General features: G+C 44.1%; 2 protein-coding genes across 3 annotated transcripts; one reads left to right on the forward strand and one right to left on the reverse strand.

Annotated features, from left to right (window-relative positions):
* Positions 1-468: 468 nt before the first annotated feature.
* On the reverse strand, positions 469-18,396 carry DARS2 (aspartyl-tRNA synthetase 2, mitochondrial). The gene is made up of 17 exons (XM_026100954.2): positions 18,267-18,396; positions 17,746-17,845; positions 16,545-16,611; positions 16,137-16,238; positions 14,801-14,896; positions 13,680-13,803; positions 12,984-13,030; positions 9,154-9,260; positions 8,237-8,306; positions 7,475-7,654; positions 6,504-6,611; positions 5,210-5,272; positions 4,849-5,001; positions 3,750-3,968; positions 2,963-3,073; positions 2,674-2,749; positions 469-1,402 (listed from the first exon to the last, which is right to left on the reverse strand). Exons 1-17 carry the CDS (start codon positions 18,394-18,396, stop codon positions 1,215-1,217), a joined length of 1,941 nt encoding a protein of 646 aa, XP_025956739.2. The 3' UTR covers positions 469-1,214.
* A 105-nt stretch (positions 18,397-18,501) lies between these two features.
* CENPL (centromere protein L) lies at positions 18,502-22,729 on the forward strand. Of its 2 annotated transcripts, none has more exons than XM_026100958.2 (4): positions 18,502-18,840; positions 18,968-19,219; positions 19,989-20,531; positions 21,779-22,729. In XM_026100958.2, exons 1-4 carry the CDS (start codon positions 18,502-18,504, stop codon positions 21,848-21,850), a joined length of 1,206 nt encoding a protein of 401 aa, XP_025956743.2. In that variant the 3' UTR covers positions 21,851-22,729. The 2 variants fall into 2 exon arrangements, with proteins under 2 accessions (XP_025956743.2, XP_064371730.1); XM_064515660.1 differs by having other exon boundaries at positions 19,989-20,405.

Below are 22,729 nucleotides of genomic sequence, written 5' to 3' on the forward strand. Positions count from 1 at the left end.
TCCTAGCTTATTCAGGTGATCTCCTGTTTCTCTCTTCCTCACCGGCTTTGCCTTCCTCTCCTTCCCTCCCTCCAGCTCCATGCAACACAAGTTAAGAACATCTACTGGGAGCACCTTTGCAGAGGGCTTGCTGTGCTGTAAAGCAGAAGGCAGAGCCAACTGGCTTGGCCTGGCAGAGTGCTGCTAAAGCCCACCGCCTACCCAGTACAATGTTGCTTCTGCACTGTGGCTGCACTGGTGTGAAACAGACAGAATAGATGGTTGCCTGCAAGGGGCTTGCTGCTGCATCACTCACTGCTGTAGCTGCAGATTTGCAGGAGGAGGCAGAATTCATGCAAAACCACCAATCCTGCTAAGCTGTCACCGATTTCTTGTCACTTCCTTGACTGGTCAGGGTCATAAAGAACTGGCACCTCTTCCTTCTTGAACAGAAAGAGCAGAAAAGCCCAAAACAAGCTCAGTCAAAACCAAATTGCCAGATTAACTTTATTTACAAACATACAAACTTCAGAACTGGCGTTCTGACAGCAGAAGGACCACAGGCCCCAAAGACAGATCATCTCCTGTATGATGAGTGTTACGAGAACAACTGTTGCAAATGCTACGCATGCTCCTTCCCCCCGCTTTGATTAGGAATCACACCTGACAATACAAATTCCCTGTAGCAAGTTCTGGATGATCTTCTATCCTCCAGCAAGAGAGAAGCTATAGGCTGCATGGAATATTCATTATGATCTTGGCCCAGCACAGCACTGCTCTGTTCTGTTCAAACAGTCCTCAACTAATGGAGATTTGATGATTATCAGGAGTACATATCTTTTACCAGAGAAGCTGACACACAATCCTCCTCCAGATAGGAGGAGATGTTTTACAAGGGACATATAAAAAGTGGGGCGGTGGGGGGGAAAAAGAAAGAAAAAAAGAAAAAAAAGAAATCCCACCAATGTGACACCCCAAAGCCAATTGTCTCAATATCCTATGGCAAAATAAGGTTCTTCTACTTTGCTTTCCTACTTCTCCTTCCCATTACCAACCCAAGGGTGAATCCCTATTGGGGTGCCCTCATACCTATTCCCCATTCAATTCTGAAACTGCCATGGTGTAGTGGGGTTGTACTCTCCCATATCAGCTGATGTTTTCTGAACTGAATTCTAGAATTTAGAAGCTAAAACCATCCCTGGTTAAGCAAATCACCTCACATCACCAGCTTTAAGTCAGTTTTTCTTTGCCTCTGCTTCTGCAACAGGCCAGGAAACCTGGATGTGATATGGCTCTAGCTCTTCTGCAGTGACATAGTCTGGAGCATTGCCCATCAGGTCCCGTCCCCTGAAGGATTTGGGAAAAGCAATGACATCTCGGATACTTTGAGCGCCAACGATGAGAGAGATCAGCCTATCAAGTCCTGGAAGCAGAAAACAAATTAGTGAAACACTTGAGTTATGGCCTTACATTACTCCCTTTCATTCAGAAAATCAGGAAGATGAAAATAAATGGTATTACTGGGCTTGACCATTAAAACAGAAGGAGATAAGGGAAAAAGTTAATTGCAACCAGTAAGCAGAGAAACAGACTTGCCTAGAGAGCAGCAATGCCTAGCAAAATAAAGTTTTTCAATGTTACAAGAAATTTTGTGAAACACCAAGGACTGCAAGACAGAGATAGTTCCTCTGCAGAGAGCGCGTAACAATACAGGGCAGCTAAATGGCAGGAACCTCGTGAGGGCTCTGCTGAACTGGTCAAAGTTCTTGGCTGAGAAGAGTTACAACAATGAGAAGGAATTCAGGAAGAGCAAGAGCCTCTGGGTGACTGCACAGAGGGAAATTACACAGAAAGATCATGGGTTAAAAGGCTACCTTTGGGGAAAAAAACAAAAACCACAAATTTGCAAGATTCCAGGAGAAAAATACAACATCGCTGTAATGCTGTACACAGCACTGTATGACTTCAGAGGATGCCATAACAGCTTAAACCAACATTGGTCAACACTGCTGTCTTCTCCCCCTCCCTCTGACTATGAGGTCTACCTCCTCCCTGTGCTGGCGCAGGTATTCATCAGGCCCATGCAGAACCAGATCAGGGAGCTAACCCATCAGAAAAGCACTGTCCTTCTTTGGCAGGATTTGTTTACTGACAGTTTAGCTCTCTGAATCAGTGAATGAAACAAAACAGGAAGGGGCTGTGAGACTGTGAAGCAGAGGGTGAGATTATGGCAGTGACCCAGCATGTGAAACACAGTACAATGCTATCCCAGGCCTCTGTGCACGCAGTATAGGGATCCTCTTCTGGCTGCGTAGGAAGGAGAATAAAGACAACTCAATCTTCATGAACATGCTGTTAGTAGAACAGCAGATGAAGATTGTCCTTAGAGCCACCAACATCCGATTTGGTCCGTGCATAAGAAATAAATCACGTTACTACCCTGGGGAGGGACCCCAAAACATTCTGCGCTTCATGATGTGAGCTCTGTTTCCTTCCACAAAGCGGCTACAAAGATTGAAGCCCTGTATATGCCCAAAGTCTTACCAGGATTGGTCGTGCCAAACAGCAACACCAGAACAGCTGTCAGGAGGAGACAAGGCTCTTGCTAACAAACATGAGGCTTTTTGCTGAGGTCTACTACATCAGAAGAAAGTCAGAAGACACTTGCATTTTGCAGAGCTACAGAGCACCTACCTAAAGCGATTCCTCCATGAGGAGGAGCTCCAAACTCCAAAGCATCAAGCAGGTGGGAAAGCACTTCAGAGTCCTCCTGCAAAGTCACATAAGAAACGTCACTGAAAAAACAATGCTTTTCCTGCTAGCACTGTAAGATGACGATACGATGAAGTCATCCATCTCTCAGGGCTAGCCTTCTTTATCTGAGCAGCACACCTCTGTTTCTTACAGAATTTTAAATGACTATTTAAATGAAATAGTCTTTTACATCTCCAAGTGTATGTGGATGACATCTGTAGGCTGTTACCTTCAGCACCTTCTCAAGCACAAAACGCTGTAGCTCTGCATTATGAATCCGGATAGAGCCACCTCCAACCTCACTGCCATTTAGCACGAGGTCATAATGCTGACTACGGACCTGGGGAAAGAAATGAGCAAGCACCTTAGCAAGGCATGGCTGCATTTAAGACCAATCTGCACACAGAAAACAAAATTACTGGGAATGAGAACATGGCCTACAACAACACAGCTTTCTCAATGGAGCCTTGTGGATTCACATCCAGCCCCAGCAGGGCTGCAGCTCTGGAATATTCAACAGGCACAAATATGTAAGAAATCAGGTGGGCACATCCTCTATAGCCCCTGTTGTAGCTTTCTCATTACAATTTGAAGAAAAGCTTGCTCCCAGTCTGAATTCAGGATCTGACCCCAAGTCCAAGTGTAACAAGGTCCCAGTTCTGTACCAGTGCTAGCAGAAGCATGGACTGCTGCTTAGAGTGCTTCAGGGTGGCACACAACTTAACAAAACTGAGAACAGTACACATCCTTAGGCAAAGTTGGTAAGAACCTGAAGCAACATGAGGGCTCAGAATATAAAACTCCTCATTTTAAGCAATTGTTTTCTATAAGCCCCTATTGCTAGGGGCACACCTAGAGTAACCTGGGAGCCATATCTTCCAAACAGGTATAAACAATATGCAGTGAGTTCCATGAGACAACATGGCTTTTTACAGTAACAACAGCTGCTATCTGTCCACTTCTCCAAGACACACAGCTGTAAAAGGGCCAGTATGGAGGGCATGAGGTTCAGTCACCTTTGTGGGATCAGAATAGAGGAGGCTTGTATCTGAAGGATGAGGGGCAGTGAAGGGATGATGAGCAGATTCCAGTTCAGTAGGATTGTCTTCCTTGGGGAGGAAAAGTGGGAAATCTACCACCCACAGAAAGTGAAAAACTGCAGGATCACGGAGTACCAGGCCAGCCGCCTCCAGGAGGTCGGCGCTTTCCAGCCGTAGGCTTCCTAAGGCAGAGCACTGCAAAAGAGAAGGGAGAGAAAGAGAAGGGTCAATTTTAATGCCAGGAACTCAAGGAAGTCACACAGGCCAGGGAAAGAGTTTTTCCAGAAAGGCAGCATCACAGAGAGCATCAGTTGCACTGTTGCCTTAAAAACACTTTTGCCTTGTCTCCTAAAAGACATCACTTTGCCACTGAGGGAGCAGCAGTTCCAGGGTTTGGACAGATGATTAGAGCCCTACAAAGGCCAAGTTAGTAGCTAAAAAATCCTTTTTTTTCCAAAAGTTCCATCCTCACAGAACTCTTATGCTGATCTCAAGGCACTATGCAAATGTGGATTACTTGTGAAAGCACAGGTAAGAGCCTCACTGTATAGAGAAATAAAGGCACAGAAAGGGGAAATGACATACAATTTTGGATATCATGCAAAGCATGACAGCTTGTCATAAGACAAAGCTTGGATGACGATGTCTACTGGTGAGAATACAGAGAAAGGTAAGGACAGAGTCGCTCAATACCTCTGCTAATGATGAGCTGTGCCTCACTCTCCCCATCTGCTTATAGCAGACAAAGTTGCCTAGTTGACTTTGCTTTCTAATCTTTGTTGGGTGTTTAAAAAAATTAAAATGAGGCGAGAGAAAACGAGGCACTGAAGTGCCTGATGTTTTATAATCCAGCCTTTGTTTCAGCTCTGATTTCTTCCCAGAATTTGACCAGGGGAAGCAGAAGCAATAGGTACACTTCATGCCTTATTTTTTGTTACTACAGCTTCAGTTCCAGAGTAACACAGAATTAGATGATGTCCTTTTTTAGTGATTAGAAGAATTAGGGTAAGGTCAGATCACATCAAAGCCATCATCAACATCATTCAACTCTCAGCCACTCAGAAATGCATCGTACCACTCGCTTGTGTTCTCCAGCTGCCAGCAGGACCACATCATCCACCTGCATCTTCAGTTCTTGGATGAGCTCTGATTGCTGCTCCTGGCCAAGAAACTTTGTAAGCAGAGACTTCAAGCTTCCATCAGGCCTGCAGATAATGTCCACAATTTCCTAATGCAGGAAACCAGTAAAAACAAGGAACATGTTCAGATCAGTGCTGCCCTCCCTCGTCTTGAAGCATCATATGTTCAGCCACTGGCTCTCAGCAGAAGAGCTTTATTAAAACCTGCTCTTCTACCTTCTCTGCCTGCAACTGCGTAACACTTTATACAGTCTGTCCTTCACTCTTTCCAATGTTTCAGCAGTGCTTCTGTCTCACCTGGTTAAACTGGGATCTTGCAGCCTCCTTTAATGACTCAAAATCTTTATTTCTAAGATACCTCTGGGGAAAGAGCAAGAGAAGAGACATTAAACATCAGCAAAATCTGTGAAAAGCCAGGCCACAGTTCAAATCTACTGACTCAGCTGTTTCCAAACCTCTAAAGCTTTGTTTCTAACACAAGATCTAACACCAGAGGGCTGCGGAATAGGAAAGGGCTACAGCGCTAGACTGCAGCTGAGTGTCTTTTCCAAAGGCTCCTTTCAGCAAGAAGCCCTTCTAAGCAGTACATCTAGTTGCAGGTTTTCTCCCTGCTCACAGATCAGACATAGCTGGTCAACAGAGTCAGATCATGCCAACTAATTGCCTCCAGCATGCAGGTTACAGAGCAGGACAAATGGTGTAGCATCATGTTGTTGATGTGCAGGGCATAGCTCAAAATGGAGGAACAAGAGAGGGAAACCAACTGAGCTGACTCTCAGATGCAAAGAAATGCAGTAGGTTTGAGGTCCTGCACCAAGAACTTGAGTATACGGCTACTCTAATATTGAGAACTAAAGATCTCACTTTTGTTTTGCTCAAATGCACAACTTAGTGCCCTCTCGTGGAAAGCCAATAACTTGCACTTTCTGCCAGAATTAGAGCAATCTGAGAGAAACCAAAGCCAGAAAGTCCTACTCTCCAAATAAAACACAGTGCTCAGTGGAATCTTTGTTCCATACTGCGCATGCTGCAAAGATGCCCAGAGCAAGAATTAAATCTGCTTCCCTGCCAAAATACATGAATGCTGTCAAATAAGCTTCTAGATCTAGATCTATAAAGGCTCTCAGCCTTGGATTTGGTCTCTGACATTCTCATTACAAGACACGAGTCGTGTCCAAAAACGTGACAAAAGCAAATGTGAGAGTGGCATGTAACCAGCTGATCCTTCTCTCACGAGTCTAAAAGACAGCTGTGCCATACTTGGCACTTTTTCAATCTCTTGCCACAGGACACAATTTATTATTCAGATGCAAAACAGAAGCCATCCCTGATGAAAGCAAACTGAAGCCCGAGAGGCCTCCCTATGCTCCAAGGACCTTGCAGCTCTGTTCTCCTGCTGGCCTTCTGGAGGATAATATATTCTTTCCACCACCTGATCTTCCCTGTTCCCCTCTTCTAACAACCCTCAGCCAAACCTGAGGTCAATCACAAGTGACAGCAAGGGACGTTTCCATACCAAGAAAGAGGAATTCAAATTGTTATTTTATTCTTTCTACATAAATCGTACGCTGTAAGTAAAAATATCACTTACCATCCCCTGAGGGATACAAATAGCTTTGACGGTGCCATGTGGGTAACTGAGCGCATTCTGCACAAAGTGAATGCCCAAACGTTGTGAAAAATCACTGATATCCACTATCTGAGTAGGGAAAAAGCACAGGAAAAAAAAAAGTAGTAATGGTACAAACACAACGCAAAATCCTGCACCTGTGTTTTAACTTCTTCAGCACCACTGCTTGGCACAACATTTCCCTGCTCAAAGAAATCAAAGGATTCATAGAAAGAAATGAATGGGGCCAAGCTGGAATAACTATTAGCAGCCTGAGCACTACAGAGACACAAATGCAAGAGAGGCAGGAAGAAACAAGAGAAAGGTAGAGAGGGTGACATCCTGCCATAATGGAAGGAGCCATATACTTAAAAAAAAAAAAAAAAAAAAAAAAAAAAATTAATTCCTAAGGAGGTACAAGATGCTTTCTTGCTTTTCAGTACTGCTCCTCTTAATACTTTTATCAATACTTCTATTTCATACTTCCATATGTGTGTGCACACTAACACAACTACTCTTCTCAACAGTATCTTCAGAGCACTGAAAGGCTGGTGGGCCTAGACACATCAGAGAAGCCTGTTTCATGAAGTATGCTCCCTAGGAGCAGCATGCTTTGGGGCAAAGTGTATAAAAATGCTTAAGGTATCTGTGGATGCCTTATGGGCTTCTGCTCCTAACAGAGTCAAAATGATTTGCTCTCTAACACTAAATTGTCTTTAAAAAGAAAAAGTTCTGAGATCCATTTTCCCACAACCATATATCAAACCCTTCTGTTTTCTAAGATAGGAATACCTGTACAAAGCAGCAATGGTGGGAAAAACAAGTTAGATATGTTACAGCATTAAGAACCCCAGCTGACCACAGCATGTAGGTATGGTTTAAACACAGAATATTCAGAAACACTAATAGAAAGAAGGAAAAAAGCTGCAAGTTTCCAACAGGCAATCCCTCACCTTCATGCCAAAGCGAGTGTCTGGTTTATCAGTCCCATAGTCAGCCAGCGCCTCCTCATATGTCATGGAAGGGAAAGGAGTGGTAACGGGGCTTCTGTCCTCAGGCCAGGAATATTGCAGGAGGCCCTCTATTAGTCTCTGGATCCCATTTTGATCTACAAATGACATCTCTATATCGATCTTAAAATATAAAACAACAGGGGCATTCCACATTAGCTACAGTTTTTGCCTCTGCACAGCTACTTGCAGAAATTCAACTATAAAGCAAGCATAAAAGGAAATAACACATTACATTGAATCAGAGCGTGACTGTATTACACTGAGGGCGTGCTTGTGATCTCCCTACAGCCTCATGACTCAGGCAACAATCTCCTCAGAATCCTCAATGAGGTAACGATGACAAGGACAGAGGGAAAAGCCTTGAATAGGCCAAGCTAACTCTGTCTGGGATCTCAAGACTGGAGAATGGGATGCCCAGCTCAGCAGGACAGGCGCAGATGTGCATCATCAAGGACAGTCACTGCTGTAATACAATCCCCACAGCTGCTGACAGGCACTCGGGACTGTACAGTCAGCCAAGGACAGAAACCACTTTGTGCATGTCCCATACCAACTGCAAAGGGCTGTGCCTGTGAAACACGCAGCGAACAACATTCTCCCCCCCAGAAAGCACCAGGGCTAACCACAACTAGTCTCTCAGAAGGGAAAACAACTACAGATTGTTTGGGGTGAGGAAAAAGGTGAAAGGTGTAAGGTGGTTACCTGAGTGAATTCAGGCTGTCTGTCAGGCCTTGAACCTTCATCTCGATAGCAGCGAGCAACCTGAAAGTATCTGCAGTAATACTTTTACTCAGATAGGAATCTGAAGTAGCCTAAATTAAACTGTGGCTATAGAACTGATTGGGGAGGAGGGGAGGGGACAAGAGCATGTTCTGTTCCCTTTGCAGCGAGCGGGTGGTCACAGCACTGGTTGGTCCCATCCCCCCAAAAGCATGAAAGTTAGAGTGGAAGCAACTGTACCGGCAGCTGTATCCATCTCCAACCATACCCTCCAAAGGCATGCAACACGCTATTAGGTGAGCTGTGCTCTGACACGGCATAAACAACACCTTTTCCCACCTTCTACTTCACACCTGGACTTTACTGAGGGCCAAACAAAACTCACTCGTAGTCTGGACCCAGACTGCAGTTTGCTTCATGAACTGCTCTATCTCTGTGGCCAGCTTCAGTTTTATTGGGGGAAACAAGCCCAATTAAAAGCTTTGTACTAAGCATCCTGAGTACAGGCTTTCCCTGTCCTAATCACTTTCAACTGCACAAATTCATCTCAGTTAGTTCTATAGGTTATTGCTGGTGAGGCTTTTACCACACACTCGATTTTCTGCCCTTCAGGCAGTCTGTCCCTGCAAAGCTTCTTCCTGCATTTGTGCTTAAGATTAGGTTTTCATTTAAAACAACAGTGAAGATTTCAACCATTAAAAAGGGATACAATTCCTCTTATCAGGAGGCATTACTGCTAAAGGGCCTGACCTAGCTGAAAAGTTGCAAGTATTTAAGGATCTCTCTTTAAATCACAAAACACTTGGCAAGTTCTTGGAGAAGTCTCTAAAACCTCATGGATCAAAGCAAACAAACCCTGGGCCAGATATGCCGAGAACAGAAGCCCAAGAAACCCTTACCTGTCCAGGCCTCCAACCATGAGGAGCTGCTTGAACTGTTGAGGACTCTGCGGCAAAGAGTAGAACTTCCCCGCTTCCCTCGAGGGCACAAGGAATTCTTTTGCCCCCTGGCACCAGAAAGAAGAGAAAAACTTACAAAATTCAGCAAATAATCAGCCTAAGCTCCCAACAGAGCAACAAGTGATGGGCTTATACTGCAGCATGGGAGATCGAGGTTAGACATTTGGGAGCAGTCCCCAGGTATAATGGCAGTGATGCACTTGAATAGATTGCTTAGGGCAGACATGGGGAATCCTGTCCTAGAGGACAAGGACACGTTAACATCTGTCTGCAATAATTTAGGAAGCAAGACCTTGTGTTGGAGATGGCCAAGATTACCTCTCAATATCATCTCCAGTCCTATTTTGTTAGGGTAAAATATAGAAGTCATATTATGGAACCAGTTAGCATTAGAAATACAAATCTGGTCCAAAGCCTCCTCAAGTCACCTTGAAACCTTCCATCCAAAGCAAAGTCCCTCAGATCAGGTCTCTGTGAACCAGAACAGCACTTCCGGCCTTATATAAAACCAAGATCAAACTATAAAAGGTTGTGCTAATTGGGCCTAAGGTAACTGTCAGCAGCTATTAAAACCACACCTCTCCCTACAGTACAAGAGACCTGACCTGAATAGACCTGGCACACAAGAAGATCTGCTGCTTTACAAAAGTGATTGGATTTTAGGCCATTTCCCCCTGCCCCCAGCTCTTTCAGAAGATTCAGCTCTTTTTCCGCTCAGAATGTTACAAGTAGACGCAGAAAGACAAAAGCATCAAGTTTATCGATGATAAGAAATGGATTTTAAAGCAAGAAGTTCAGTGAACACCTGAAACTAGAAAAGAGCCATTTCCTACAGCCACCTCACCTGGCAATTGATAAAGTGCTGCAAATGGAGCATTCTATGACACTTTTTCTCCCACAAATTCTTTTGCGTTTGATAACACGAGGTCACATTGCAGCCTTTCCCTCCACTCTAGGTCTATTTCACTAGTTGCCATCTTCCAAAAAACTTTTAGGAATTTTTTTTTGTCTTCAAAACCTTTGCCCTTGTGTCTAATTTGAGGGAAATTACAAAGGGATTTAAAAGTTCTGCAGAAGGAGAATGGACCTGGATAGCCTTGTTTCCACAGGCAGGCAAGCTAAGCTCTTTAAAATTCAGCAGCTGTGTTTTAGTTCTGCACCTCTATTTTAAAAATTGTGGGCATGTGAAACTTTGGGCAAACCTGGCAGGAGCTTGGACTAGGTCCTCTTGTTGAAATCAGCAGTTGACCTGGCTGCATTTGGTTTGGCAGGGGAGAATCTCTCTAGATCCTGCAAAGAAGTGGTTCAATTTCCTTCACCCTGTCTGCTGCTTATGCTTTATAAACCCATCTCAGCTGCTCAGTCACTTGTACCAGGGCTGTGCCACAGAGAATTGTAGCATCACTAACTACTGAGGAGAAAGAGGATAATACATGGCTGACCTCACCACTGCTGTGACAGAACTGCACCCTCAAATAGCCTTTCCTTCCACATATCATTCAGCATGTCTACAGGCCAAAAATCTTTTTCAGCAGGATAGACCCTACCCCCTCTGTGCAGTTCCACCACATGACAGCGTTTTGAAGAAATAAAAACCAAATTCAGAGATGATGTGCAAAGTGTCACAGGTTTCATTGTAAACTGGTCCAGGTTACACACTTACAGTGGTGGGTGGAGGGTGGCTGTGGAAGGGATAGCGACCACTAAGAGAAGATAAAACAGCTCTCCACTTTGCCATACTGTAGCCTAGGTAATCATCCTGGCTGCTCATCTGCTGCAACTGAGGCTGACTGTTCCCTCAGCAAATCTGTAACACTGACTTTACAACACAAACCTCATACCTGCTCTTCACAAATTCGCTCTGGGCCTATGCCCAGCAGCTCCCCTCTGGGAGAGAAACATTATATGCAGTATCACTATTTCATCTACAGATGTGTTTAGCAAATCGGGGCTTCCCTGAGCTTCAGAGAGCTATCAACTTTTCTGCTCATGGTTCCTTTCCTGCCTGCCCCTTGATGCAGAGCGCACTGGAAGATGCAGCCCAATGTTTCCTCAAGCGACCCAACCTAAGTTGTAGAAACAGGCTATAAATAGTGTTTGGAAACGAGCAGGTTGAGAGGCCTTTTGCAACATCTGGTAAAATTAAAACACTGCTGTAATCATCATTCTTGAAATCTGGGTCCACTTCTGCTTCACTAGCTCTTCACATTCTATATCGCCTCATGTAAGCTGCGGGCTTTAATCTTAGTGTCACATTCCAGGCCTAGCAACGAATACAACAGCAGCTTGCTCAGCTGAGGGCAGGAAATACCTGACATGTAAAGGAGCCTTTTCTACAACAAAAAAAATGACATTGAGACTGAAAAGACTGCTGTCCTCTGTCAGAGGGAGGACAGAGAAGTATTCTCCAGAGAGAAACTAAAGAGTTGCAAAGAATTTGAGCTCTGCTCTCAAAGGACGAAGAAAAATGACCATACAAATAATAATTAAAACAACAAAAAAAATAAACAGTACATATGTTTCTTAATCTACAAGCCAATTTTTCACACCTCTTCTACAAGAATCATTGGCTTTCTTCTGCTCACCTAGGTTAGAGAAGGCTGCAACACCAAAGAAACACTGAACTTTCCAGCAGGAGAAGTCAGCACAGCAATTAAGGAGTGATATAGCAAATATAATGATCATAAAATGGCACAATGTTTTCAGAACTCTAGGAACTGCAACAAACTTTGCTTCTGTTTTCAAAAACAGGCCCTTTTCAGTGCTCGATTCCAAGTCCTTTCAAGGTAGTTACAACCTTCAATAGACTCTGCAAAAGACCTTCCTCCACCATCTTTTGCTTTCACCACAGGCGTATTCCTACCGCTGAGCTCTGCTGTTGAAGCAGATCTAGTACCTACATTTTGGACGCTTCTGCAGCAAGTAGGTTAGATGCATACAGCACTTAAATAACCCGACATAAGCATCTACTGTATAAGCTGGGTGGACTTTGTCATTATTGGTAGAGTGGACTCCATACTTGGCAATCGAAGCCTCAGACAGAGCTATTTCACAGAACTGAATCTGCAAATTCAAGGATAACATCACAACCTAGAAGTGGAAGAGGAAAGGACCTATAGCCTCCACATAAAAAACTCGCTGATGAGGAAATGGCTGTTTGTACAGCACATTTAAACAATATATTAATCAGCTTGGTCTGAAATATCCTCCCCCTCTTGCTCAGTGAAACTAATGCATAACAATACATTTAAATACCTATCATGGATGGCGTAAGAACTCTGTATGTCAGCTAGGAAGAGTACATATTCTTGCAACAGCAATTCCTGGGCTACAGCTCTCTTCTCTATAATTAATTTTACAATAAAAGGAAGAAGTATAAATTCAGAAATTTAAATACCTTGAGTAGAGGCACTGCAGTGACCTATCAGTGAAGAGATAAATGCTCAGGAAATAGTGTCTAGAGGAAGATTCGTGCTTTTATCTGGCTCTCCCAACACATGACTCACGTTCAGCATGCACTTTACAAGACAGAAGCTTTATTCTTTTGTGGTATCAGAGGATTCAAAGTTGAGACACAAGATGCCACCTCTTCCCATTCACCCTCTCTACTTTCAAAAGGATCAATATATCATATCAGAAATTGCAAGTGAGCTCTTAATTAGTAGGAACACAGCAATGAAAGCAGAGTGGCAAACGAAGATAATTCAATAATTAAGTGCCTGTGCAATTGCAGGTGCCTAAAATGCATTTATTTCTGACAGCATACATACCCCTGGGGTTCTCTTAAAGAGCGTTGGAGTTTCTACATCCACAAACCCTGAGGAACAAACACATGCTTCAGACACAGGATATGTTGAGAGCAGGGAAAAGAACTAGTATGACAAAAGGAGGCTGCAGTGGAGTTAGTCAGGTCAAGAGGTAACTTAGCACACCACATAACCTCTCCAAAAACTATGGACTTCTCTGTTTCTAAGCATAACTTGGGCAAGACAGACTTAAAGGGTCTGAGCTCCCCCTAAGACCTGCCAGAATTGTTGATAACAGTACATTCCATATAGGCTGAGAAATTGTTAATTCACTACCCATTTTAAACTAGGCTGCAGTTTTCAAAAAAGGACTTCCTGATTTTAAGAAAACGCAAGCCCTATGAGAAATCTGTCCCCCTAATATGCCGCAAGTTGGGTGACCAAAAGAGGGAAACCACCTGCAAATTTAGAAGCCTTTGCTTCTAAATATAGCTCATTTGAAACAACCAGTCTGTGGAATGCTCTGAAATTTCAACATGCTTTGTTCTTCAGACCTGCTAACACCCCTCTAGAGTCCCCAGTGCAGGCACACATGTCCTTACTAAGTGGGACCAGTTTGGAGTCGCAGGTTCATTGGCAATGTCTCCCAGCAACAGGAAAGAGAAGAAAGGAAGACTAAAATGTTGTTTGCTGCACACTATTCTCAAGCACTTCTCTTACCATGGAGATTACAGAGGTATTCTCGCATCCTCATCACTATCTGTGATCTCAGCCGCAGATTATACTGTAACTGAAAGCTGCGCAAGTCCAAGTAGCGATACTGCATGCGTAAGGCCTCTGATTTCTAGAGATAAGAGACAAAATTCAAACTGCATGTCTAATGAGGCTATTCCTAAAGCCACAGGAGAAAAGAGGGAAGCTAAAAAAAGAACACTCTCTATTGCCATGACCCACCCATTACCCACAGCCTATATGAAGGAACATCAGGCACTGAGAACACATCGACGCACGACAATTATTTTAAAAAAAGAAAAGATTTCTTTGAAGTCTTTGAAAAAAAGAATTCTGTGGTTAGAGCTGCCTCGACAAAGTTCTGGATTTCAGCTCTCCTTATTCTCAGTCCACTGAACAGACTGTAGCAATCCTCCTCAAGAATAACAAGTAGAGGAGTGGTACGATACACAAATCTAAAGGAATGTCCAAATGGCAATACACCCTTATTATGTGCAGGGGAAACTATAGTACTGCAGATGGTGGGAATTGTCCAGCGCCTGTAACATGGAAGGCACAGGACCCAGTTCCCCTGATTGCAACATCTATATATCAGTCATATTTTTAATGGCACAGAGAAGATCTTTAATTAACAGTGATTCCCCCACAAGCACCCATAACATGGGCCCTTCATTAGAACAATCTTCTACAAGATTGTGTACTTACAGAAGAAAAAATAATCCCCTGTCTCTTTAGCTACCTGTCCAGATACGATCAAGTGTCCTTGCCCTAAAATACATCAGTGCACTGACATGTTCTTTTTCACACACTCAAAAAAGCTAGCATAGGCTGCATTTCTTCCACTCTTCCCTTTACCATCTGTTCTTACAGTGATATTTTAAAACCCTGTGCACTGGAATCATTCGAGCCTTGTTTTCTGTATAAATCTAATTAGAAATATATCCTCACAGCTAACAATAAGCACATCCTATGGTAAATGTCACTCTTTCCCCAAAGCAGAGCTGGGGAGAACCAGGTGAAGCTCTTGCAGACATTTTGCTGTCCCCCCCAGGCAAATTCTAAATTTACTGAAAAGCCACTGCTTTGCTACATGAGAAAAATGCAGTAACCTTGATAAAATCCTTGATTTCAAAAGGTAGCTTCTTGCAGGAGTTTAGGACCTCTGCAGTCTCCACCTTCACTTCGATGTCCCCTGTTGGCATTTTCTGCAGCAAAAAGGTGAAATAAAATTAGATTCAAAGCTTAGGGAAGGCAACTGGGCACAAACCCTTCATATTTTTGCAGGAAAAAGAAATCCATGTGATTAATCTCCCTCCCCTCCAACACAGCACAATTCAGAGAACTTCTCTCAAGGATAGATTTCCCCTAGATTTCTCTTCTGTTCAAATAAAAGGCAATTCATCTCACAAAGTGGAGTGTTCTTTTCTAATAGCATATCCATCTCTACAAGAAATAAAATTGCTTTTACTTTGCCCTTGCCTTGCATGACATGCTGAGCACAGAGGAAGTCAGGCCCAGATCCTATGAGTGCACAGACATTTGGGCAAAAAAGTAGTTTCATTAGCTTCAATGAAACTGCACAGTATAAATGTTAGTATGCATTAGCAGTATCTCAAGCAGTATTTAATAAGAGTGAGAAAGGCAACTTGTGAGGAAGGGCAATGCTTTTATGACACCAATTCTGAGAAATAGCCATCTTTTTCTTAAACACTGAGGAACAGCAGAGACCTTCTCTCACTTTGAACTGTGCCACAGTGAAATTCATTCAATGTGACAGAACTCTTTCTATTTACCAGAAGAAAGTATGTACCAACTTCCAACACAATGGTAACATTAAAAGAAATAAGTGAGGTTTGAAGCTAGCATCCTTTGTGGCTATTCATAGCAGTCAGAGTGAAAAATTATGGTCATAAATCCAGGGTTCTCTTTCCAGTTCTGCTAATGATCAGACGTGCACAATTTTGATAGTCTATGGCTGATTACAGCGAGAGCTGAGGAAGGCCCATTAACAAAGGTATTCAGCCCCTGTTTTCTATACCATGAGAACAGCAAGATCTAGTCTGAGTGAGAAACAGGTCATCACATACTGTGGAATATATAAAGGCAAGATGTATTTTTAGGAAACAGAAATTGTATCAACCACACTTTGAAAGACTGAGAAAGCTAGCTTTTTAATGGTTCCCATTACCCTTTCAAAGGGTTGCAGCACATTTAAATGCACAGTTGCCTGCAACATGCTTTGAGATTCTCCTAAGCTACATGTCATAGCAGTTATTTCTGACTCACATCGTTTGAGGATGGGCTGCCACACAGCTCAGAGAACAAAACTGCCACTGGCAAAGCTGTGACACACACACACAAGCCACATAATCCCATGTGCCACATTCTTTTCCACAAGCAATTCCACACACAACCAAAATACCCAAGAGATCCCAGAGTCCTCACCGGATTCTCCTGCCCTGGGGGCCGAAGGGACACAACCCCAGTCACTCGCACAACAGATTCCACTGGAGCACTGGACAAGAGCTCCTTCACATGGGAACGTGCCTGCAAGAAGATGGAAGAAGGATCTCAGAGAAATTCAAAGAACAGAGCAGATGCACCATGCTCAAGGGCCTCATTTCTTAATGGCCTCTCTGAATCGGTAATCACTCTTCATAAACCAAAGGAAACGATATTAATATTTCTAATGCAATGTCACATCAGGGCTCTCATCATAATGCAGGACAAGTCTGCTTATGAGTCAGAGCCCTCAGTCTGACAAAGTATCTCATTCTGCACTTGAGGTCTCCTGGTTGGACACAACGTACCATAGAAGAAAAAACTAGACACTCATCTTTTGGTAGCACTTACCTCATCCTGTGGAATGATGATCTGGGTCAGTCCCTGGAAATCCCTCAAAACCAGAAAGAGGCCCTGTCTGATCCATGAAGAAAAACAAAAGAAAAAAATGTTTTTTCAAGGATTCAGCCATTTTCTCCTTTTTAAGACAAAGTATGTAGCAACAAGCTACTTTCTATACCTTGTGACTAATATATCAAAGCATTTCCAAAACATATGCACAGATATTACTTCTCACACACCTGAATCTAATCTGAACAGTTTGTTTCAGATTTTGTTGAGCCACGTACCAACAATGTGCAAACAACCCAGAGAGGCAACATTTGAATCTGAACATTAATCCATGCAGAACAGGGATTCTGAACCCACGAAATTTCCAGAGATTCCCTGTGCAATAGGGAGTGCAACAATCTCATTGTGATAATCATAAGTCCGTTTGCTGTAACTCCATCCACAGCTGTTCCAAGATGAGAGGCTCAGATCTGCTAATAAAATCTGTGAAGGCTGTCACTGTAGAAGTCTGCTGGATAAAGAACAGCTTCCCTGGACTGTAAAATGCAAAAGGCTACTTTTGATGCAAATTAATTTCATCAAAACCACAGGACCTATTTCCAATTTACAAGCATATACCCAGAATCAAAACATTTAAGAGTATCATCCATGCTATATGCAGACATACTTTTTACTCCAGACTTGCAAAAGTATAAAATCTATTAGGAGTGATTATATCATGCCACCTACTGCAAAATGTTGGAATTAATATTTCATCCTCTATTCATTAGCTTTTTTTTTTTGTCTTTTTGATCATTGCATGCTTACTTTCAATATGCATCATTAGGTAAAAATACAATGAACATCTTTGCTTAAAGCTTAAGTAATTTGTATGAAAAAAATTACTTGCTCACAGTTGTTCAAGAACTGCTATAAACATGGTATCATTTATTTTCTCTCCTACAGAATGGGGGTAGTAATATTTAAGCTTTACAGGGGTGGAATGAGGATCAATTAACATTTATATGAAACTCCAGTTTTAAATATTAATCTGTCATGAGTCTCAACTGCACCACTCATACATGCCTCAGAAGCGACCACTGCAGGGGATGAAAAGATAACTTGAACCATAAAAGTTGTCTGAACCACAGGAAACCGGATCCAGAGGGTGCACTGGATCAGGCAGCTAAGCTGCTCCGTTTTCACCCTGGTTTGCATTTACCTTTGGTACTGAATCCATCCATACAACGTGACCTTTTGGCCCACGTGAGCAGAACGCAGCTCTCCACAAGTGTTGGTCCGAGCAACAAAGCTACTGAAGTCTCGAATAAAAAATTAAAAGTTATTTTCTTCGTTTGACAGACAAAGGAGATACAAAGGAGTTAGAGTCCTGGGTGGGGTTTTTTTTTTCAGAAATTCCAATATAATTTGGGCACACTCAAAAAAAAATTTACTTCATACAGCCCCAACGCGATCTCTGTGAGACACTGGCACCCAAGGGTGACATGAAGTTACCCTAAATGGATTTTAAAAGGCTCTTAAGTTTCCCTATGCCCCAGGGTATGGAAGTGCGAACGCGGCCTCGCTGCAGCCCGGGAGTGGCCTCGGAGAGGGAGGAGAAGGGAAACCTGCAGCTCGACCCCGAGGGGCGGTGACAGCGCCGCTCCTGCAGCCGCGGGCCGCGGCAGGAGGCCGCACAGAGCCGGCACCGCCTGGGGACATCGCTCCCGGGACCCCTCTCACCTGGGGCTCCCCGGGCCGAGCGCGGGCCCGCGCCGCTCCCCAGGCGCCGCCGCCCCCCCGCCGCCGCCGCCGCCGCCGCCGCCGCCGCCGCCGTGCGGCGCAGGGTCCCGCAGAGCAGCCGCAGCGGCATGGCGGGCCCCGGCGGGAAACAGCGGCGGAACCGGCAGCGGAAGCGCCTCGGCGCTCGCTCCTCGGGGCCCCCGTGTGCCAAGCCCCGCCCCACACGGGCAAGGGGATGAGCCGCCGCCGCGGTGAGGCCTCCACACCTCGAAAGAGAAACAAAAAGGGACAAGAAAAGGCCTCGACCCGCCGCTTCCGCCCTCGACAGACATGGCCGCCGGGGGCGGTGCCGCGCCGCCGCGGGGGCTCACGGGAAGGGGATTCAAACGGCGCCTGGCGGGCGGCGGCGCCGAGGAGCGGCCCTGTCATGGAGTCGAAAGCGGCGGCGCGGACGCTGCCCAGCGCCGGGCGCCTCTCCGGCGCTGCGCGGCGGTCGCGGGGGCCGCTCTTCGGGCGGGCGCACGGGCGCTTCGGGCAGGGCTCCGCCGGCGGGCCGCTGCCGCCGTGCTCCCAGGTGGGCTTCCCTCAGCGGCGCAGTCTTCCCACGCGCGAAGGCCTGGATCTGCGCAAGCAGGGCCTCCCCAGACGAAGGGGAGAGCCGCCGCTGCTTTCTTATTGCTTTATTGATTTATTCGTTTCAGGAAAACGCGGATCCCCAGAAAACAGCATTCCTGCTGCGCAAGCAGTGGACCCTGTACAGCGTGACCCCCCTGTACAGGTTCTCCAGCGCTAACCTGAAGGAGTACGCCCGGCTGCTCGGCGCCTTCATCGCGGCTGAGAAGCAGAAGGGCTTGGCCGTCGAAGTAGGGGTGGACCTGGACATCAAGGTGACCTTCTCCAGCCTCCCTGACCTGAGAGGCAGCGATCAGGACCAGGCTGCGATGCTCGTGCAGGTGATGACTCTCGCTAGCGGTGTTGATAATTACAGTGAGATTTGGGTCTTGCCAGTTGTTTTTGCTGTCATAAAGCACCCTGTCTCTTACAAGAAACTTTTTAAACCCTAACTGTATGCAAAAAAATATATTATTTTCTAGGACTTAATGAAAGTGGGTCCTGTCTATTTTTAACTCACATGGAACAGCTCATAAATAATGGATGTGCTCAGCTGCAGTTTTGAGTTCAAATCCTTGACAAGAGTAAGAATACAAGAGTCAGCACTCCTGAGCTCTGCCTAATTTTTTTTTAGCTCTGCAGTCAATTCACTTTTAACTTCTTGGACGGGTTATTTAACTTCTTGGACGGGTTATTTAACTTCTTGGACGGGTTATTTAACTTCTTAAAGTTGGTATAATCCTGCCTCCCTGCCATAGCTCAAGCCTAATTAATATTTCTGAAATGCTTTGTCTCAAGTGAAAGATGCTACTGAAATGCAAAGTTCTGTATGGCAGTGGTTTTAAGTCTTATCATGGATTGGTCTTTCTGAATTAAGCAGCATAAATGCAGATCTGAGGGCTGCTCCTAATGGAGTAAAAAGTGCTTTATCCACTGTTTTCAACAGAAGTATCCAGATCCTTTAGGGACATAATGGATAGACTGAATAACTGTCTGAGCTTTCCAGGAACAAATGTTGCATGTGAGGTCCTGAGAAGAAACTTCTGCTATATAAAATATCAAATTTGCTCTATAGCTATCATTAAACCCTTCTTTTTTTCCCCATCCCAGCTTTCTTCAAGATCATCAGTTTCCCCCAAAAATTCAGAAGAGAAGCTGATGTGGTCAGGCTGGTTCTGTTGTGTGTCTGGAGATGATCTTTCGGAGAATGTGCCAGAGGACTTCACTTGTTTACCTTTGTTTCTTGCTAATGGTGCAGAGAGTTACGTGGCCATTGTTGGAAGCTGGTTTCAGAAGACTTTTGACTGCCGCTTCTGCCGTTTGGCCATCAGCCCTCTCAATCTCACTTGGATGGCAGCCATGTGGACTGGATGCAAAGTGGAAAAAAATGCCTCTGCAACAGAACTAGTTTTCTCTGTTCCTTGTCTTCCCCAGCCTCTGGATATATCATATGCTATTCACCCAGAAGATGCAAAAGCTCTGTGGGACACAGTACAGAAAACACCAGGAGAGATCACTCAAGAAGAGGTAGATCTCTTTATGGACTGCCTTTACTCTCACTTCCACAGACACTTTAAGATCCACTTGTCAGCTACAAAACTGGTAAAAGTTTCCACAGCAATTGCCTCAGCACACTGTGATGGGATTATAAAGGTGAGGTTTTAAGTAAGCATGCTATCCTAACTAAGCCGGCCAAATAAAATAATTCTACCCAACCAGAGATGCCTTCCTTTTAAGAATGAAAGCTGCATGTTTTTTATGCATAATTTCCCACTAAAAGTTAGTTAAAACCTCAGCTTTTATTAGCCTTAATTAGTTGTGGAGTTTCAGACAACATGGGGCAATTATCGATACAGTATTTTACTACTGTACTGCAGCAGAACCTAGTAAGGCTCAGGACCTGGTCTTGAGCTAGAACTAGCTGTACTAGCTTACTTCTTAGTAAGTAGTACTGAGTTGCAATTTTCTGCTCTTGCTGGGTGAGTGCTCAGCTGGAACGCATATTAACAGCAAGTGTACTGGCATTTTCCAGCTGGACTCTTCGTTTGCTAAAACTCTATCTTTCATCAGATTAGCTTGAATTTTCAAGCCTCCTATGTTGTCTTCCCTCCCTTTTTCCTTAAAGCTGGAGGTTTAGCTTCCTCCTAGTATGAGAGAAACTTTTTATCACTATGTTATGACTGCATTTTTTTCATCTTAAGTAATGTGACTTCTGTGCCAGATAAAATTCTGAAAGAAAATCAGCTTTGCTGGGAAGCATCTCTTAAGAATAACAGCCTTTGCCAGGACTACTGCAAACAATTAAATGTTGTTGTTAGTGCGAAAGGGCCTGTTTTTAACTGCAGCAGCATATAGAAGTCACTGAAAACTCCTTATTTAGCAGGCAAGCAAATACAACAAATCCTGGAACAGGAGCGATGATGCTTCTTCAGAAAGCCTGTTCAGTCTGAGGGAGTGTCTTGCATAAACCATGTTATGGCTCTTCCGTAACATGGATGCTGAGTTCAAGTCAGACACATACTCAATATGGACACTCTTATTCTAGGAAACTGGCATAATGGAACTGGTGCTCCTAGAGAAGGAGGGAGGTAGCTGAAGGAGCAGAAGTGCTCAGATTCCCTCCTTCCAAAAAGCTGCAGTAGGAGCAGGGCATCCCTTCAGGTACTATGTTTCCCATGGGATGGGAGCAAAGGCCAGAGCGCTCCAAGAGGAGTAGCGTGTAGGCATATGTGCTTCCTCCATAACTAGGGTCAAAATGGTAACAAAGGTACCTTGCAGAGAACAAGGGGAAAGCTGACTGCGATCAAATGGAACACCTGTATTTGGTTTCCATCCAGTTAACGGTAAGGAAACTTGACCACTGCCATTTTCTTTGACATATGCTCTTGGTTCTTTTACAGTTTCTACAAAGCAAATACCTAATTGGAGTGCTGATGCTACTGACAGAATTAGCAATCTCTCAGATACAATGAGACTTGTTTCAGCTGATCTTCATCCCGAAAAGGCTTACTGCTGGAAGACTTAAGCTGAGAAACCTACTGGAAGCTCACTCCTGCAGAACTTTCCTTTCTTGCACACTTGCTGTCTAGAGTCAAACTTTAACTCCTGCACTCAAACCTGTAACTAGCAGTAATTCAACATCATCATTCATAGGAAAGAAGATACTTTGCTCTAATAGAAAGGCCACAGTACTAGGAGATAAAACATTGCAAACTCTTGGATGCAACTTAATAATAGATATTTCTGCTATTGCTTCAAATGGCAACCACATTTTTAACTAAACTAGACAGCCCCTGCTATAGGGCCCTTATTCATAGCTAAACTTAGATTTTGGCCGAAGAGTATTACTAAATGTAAAAACATGCATCGCTTTCTCAGGCATGCTTGACATGGGGCAGAAAAAAAATGCAGGTTTCTAACTTCATACTGGTAAGGCTCCAAAATCTCTTATTAAGGCCAGCACAGAACAGTAGTGAACTGTATGCTCACTCCCCTGTTGGGTTTAGGAAAAAAAGCATGTAACTGACAACTGCCTTGTGCTTCCAGCTCTACCTGTCCTCACAGACAAGTCAATGCATAGAAAATCAAGGGCTGTCTATAAGCTAGAGACTTGGTATGTTTTGCCTGGTGTTTTGCCTTCTGCAATGTAATCCTGTAGTCTGGAGAGCTCTCTGGGTTGAAGCTATGGGCACTAAAACTTTACACTAGCTCTTTCCCTGCAACAGGTAGAGGTTCAGATAGCTAGTGCACAGTAGTTGCCTATAGCTTAAATGAGCAGAAAAGTAGAAGGTGGTACATGTTTTTTGTATTACAGTACTAAATAAAGAAAATATTTGCCTTTTTTGCCATTA

The sequence above is a fragment of the Dromaius novaehollandiae genome, chromosome 8 (genome assembly GCF_036370855.1).
Source record: "Dromaius novaehollandiae isolate bDroNov1 chromosome 8, bDroNov1.hap1, whole genome shotgun sequence".
NCBI lineage: Eukaryota > Metazoa > Chordata > Aves > Casuariiformes > Dromaiidae > Dromaius > Dromaius novaehollandiae.

Bases quoted from the DNA above. Each gene is read 5' to 3' on its own strand.
- CENPL (XM_026100958.2), top strand. From the start codon at position 18,502: ATGAGCCGCCGCCGCGGTGAGGCCTCCACACCTCGAAAGAGAAACAAA. The intron at 18,841-18,967 runs GTGGGCTTCCCT...TATTCGTTTCAG, and splicing joins CGCTGCCGCCGTGCTCCCAG to GAAAACGCGGATCCCCAGAA. The intron at 20,532-21,778 runs GTGAGGTTTTAA...GTTCTTTTACAG, and splicing joins ACTGTGATGGGATTATAAAG to TTTCTACAAAGCAAATACCT.
- DARS2 (XM_026100954.2), bottom strand. From the start codon at position 18,396: ATGCCGCTGCGGCTGCTCTGCGGGACCCTGCGCCGCACGGCGGCGGCG. The intron at 16,239-16,544 runs GTAAGTGCTACC...ATCTTCTTGCAG, and splicing joins TCATCATTCCACAGGATGAG to GCACGTTCCCATGTGAAGGA. The intron at 5,002-5,209 runs GTGAGACAGAAG...TTCCTGCATTAG, and splicing joins CAAGATCCCAGTTTAACCAG to GAAATTGTGGACATTATCTG.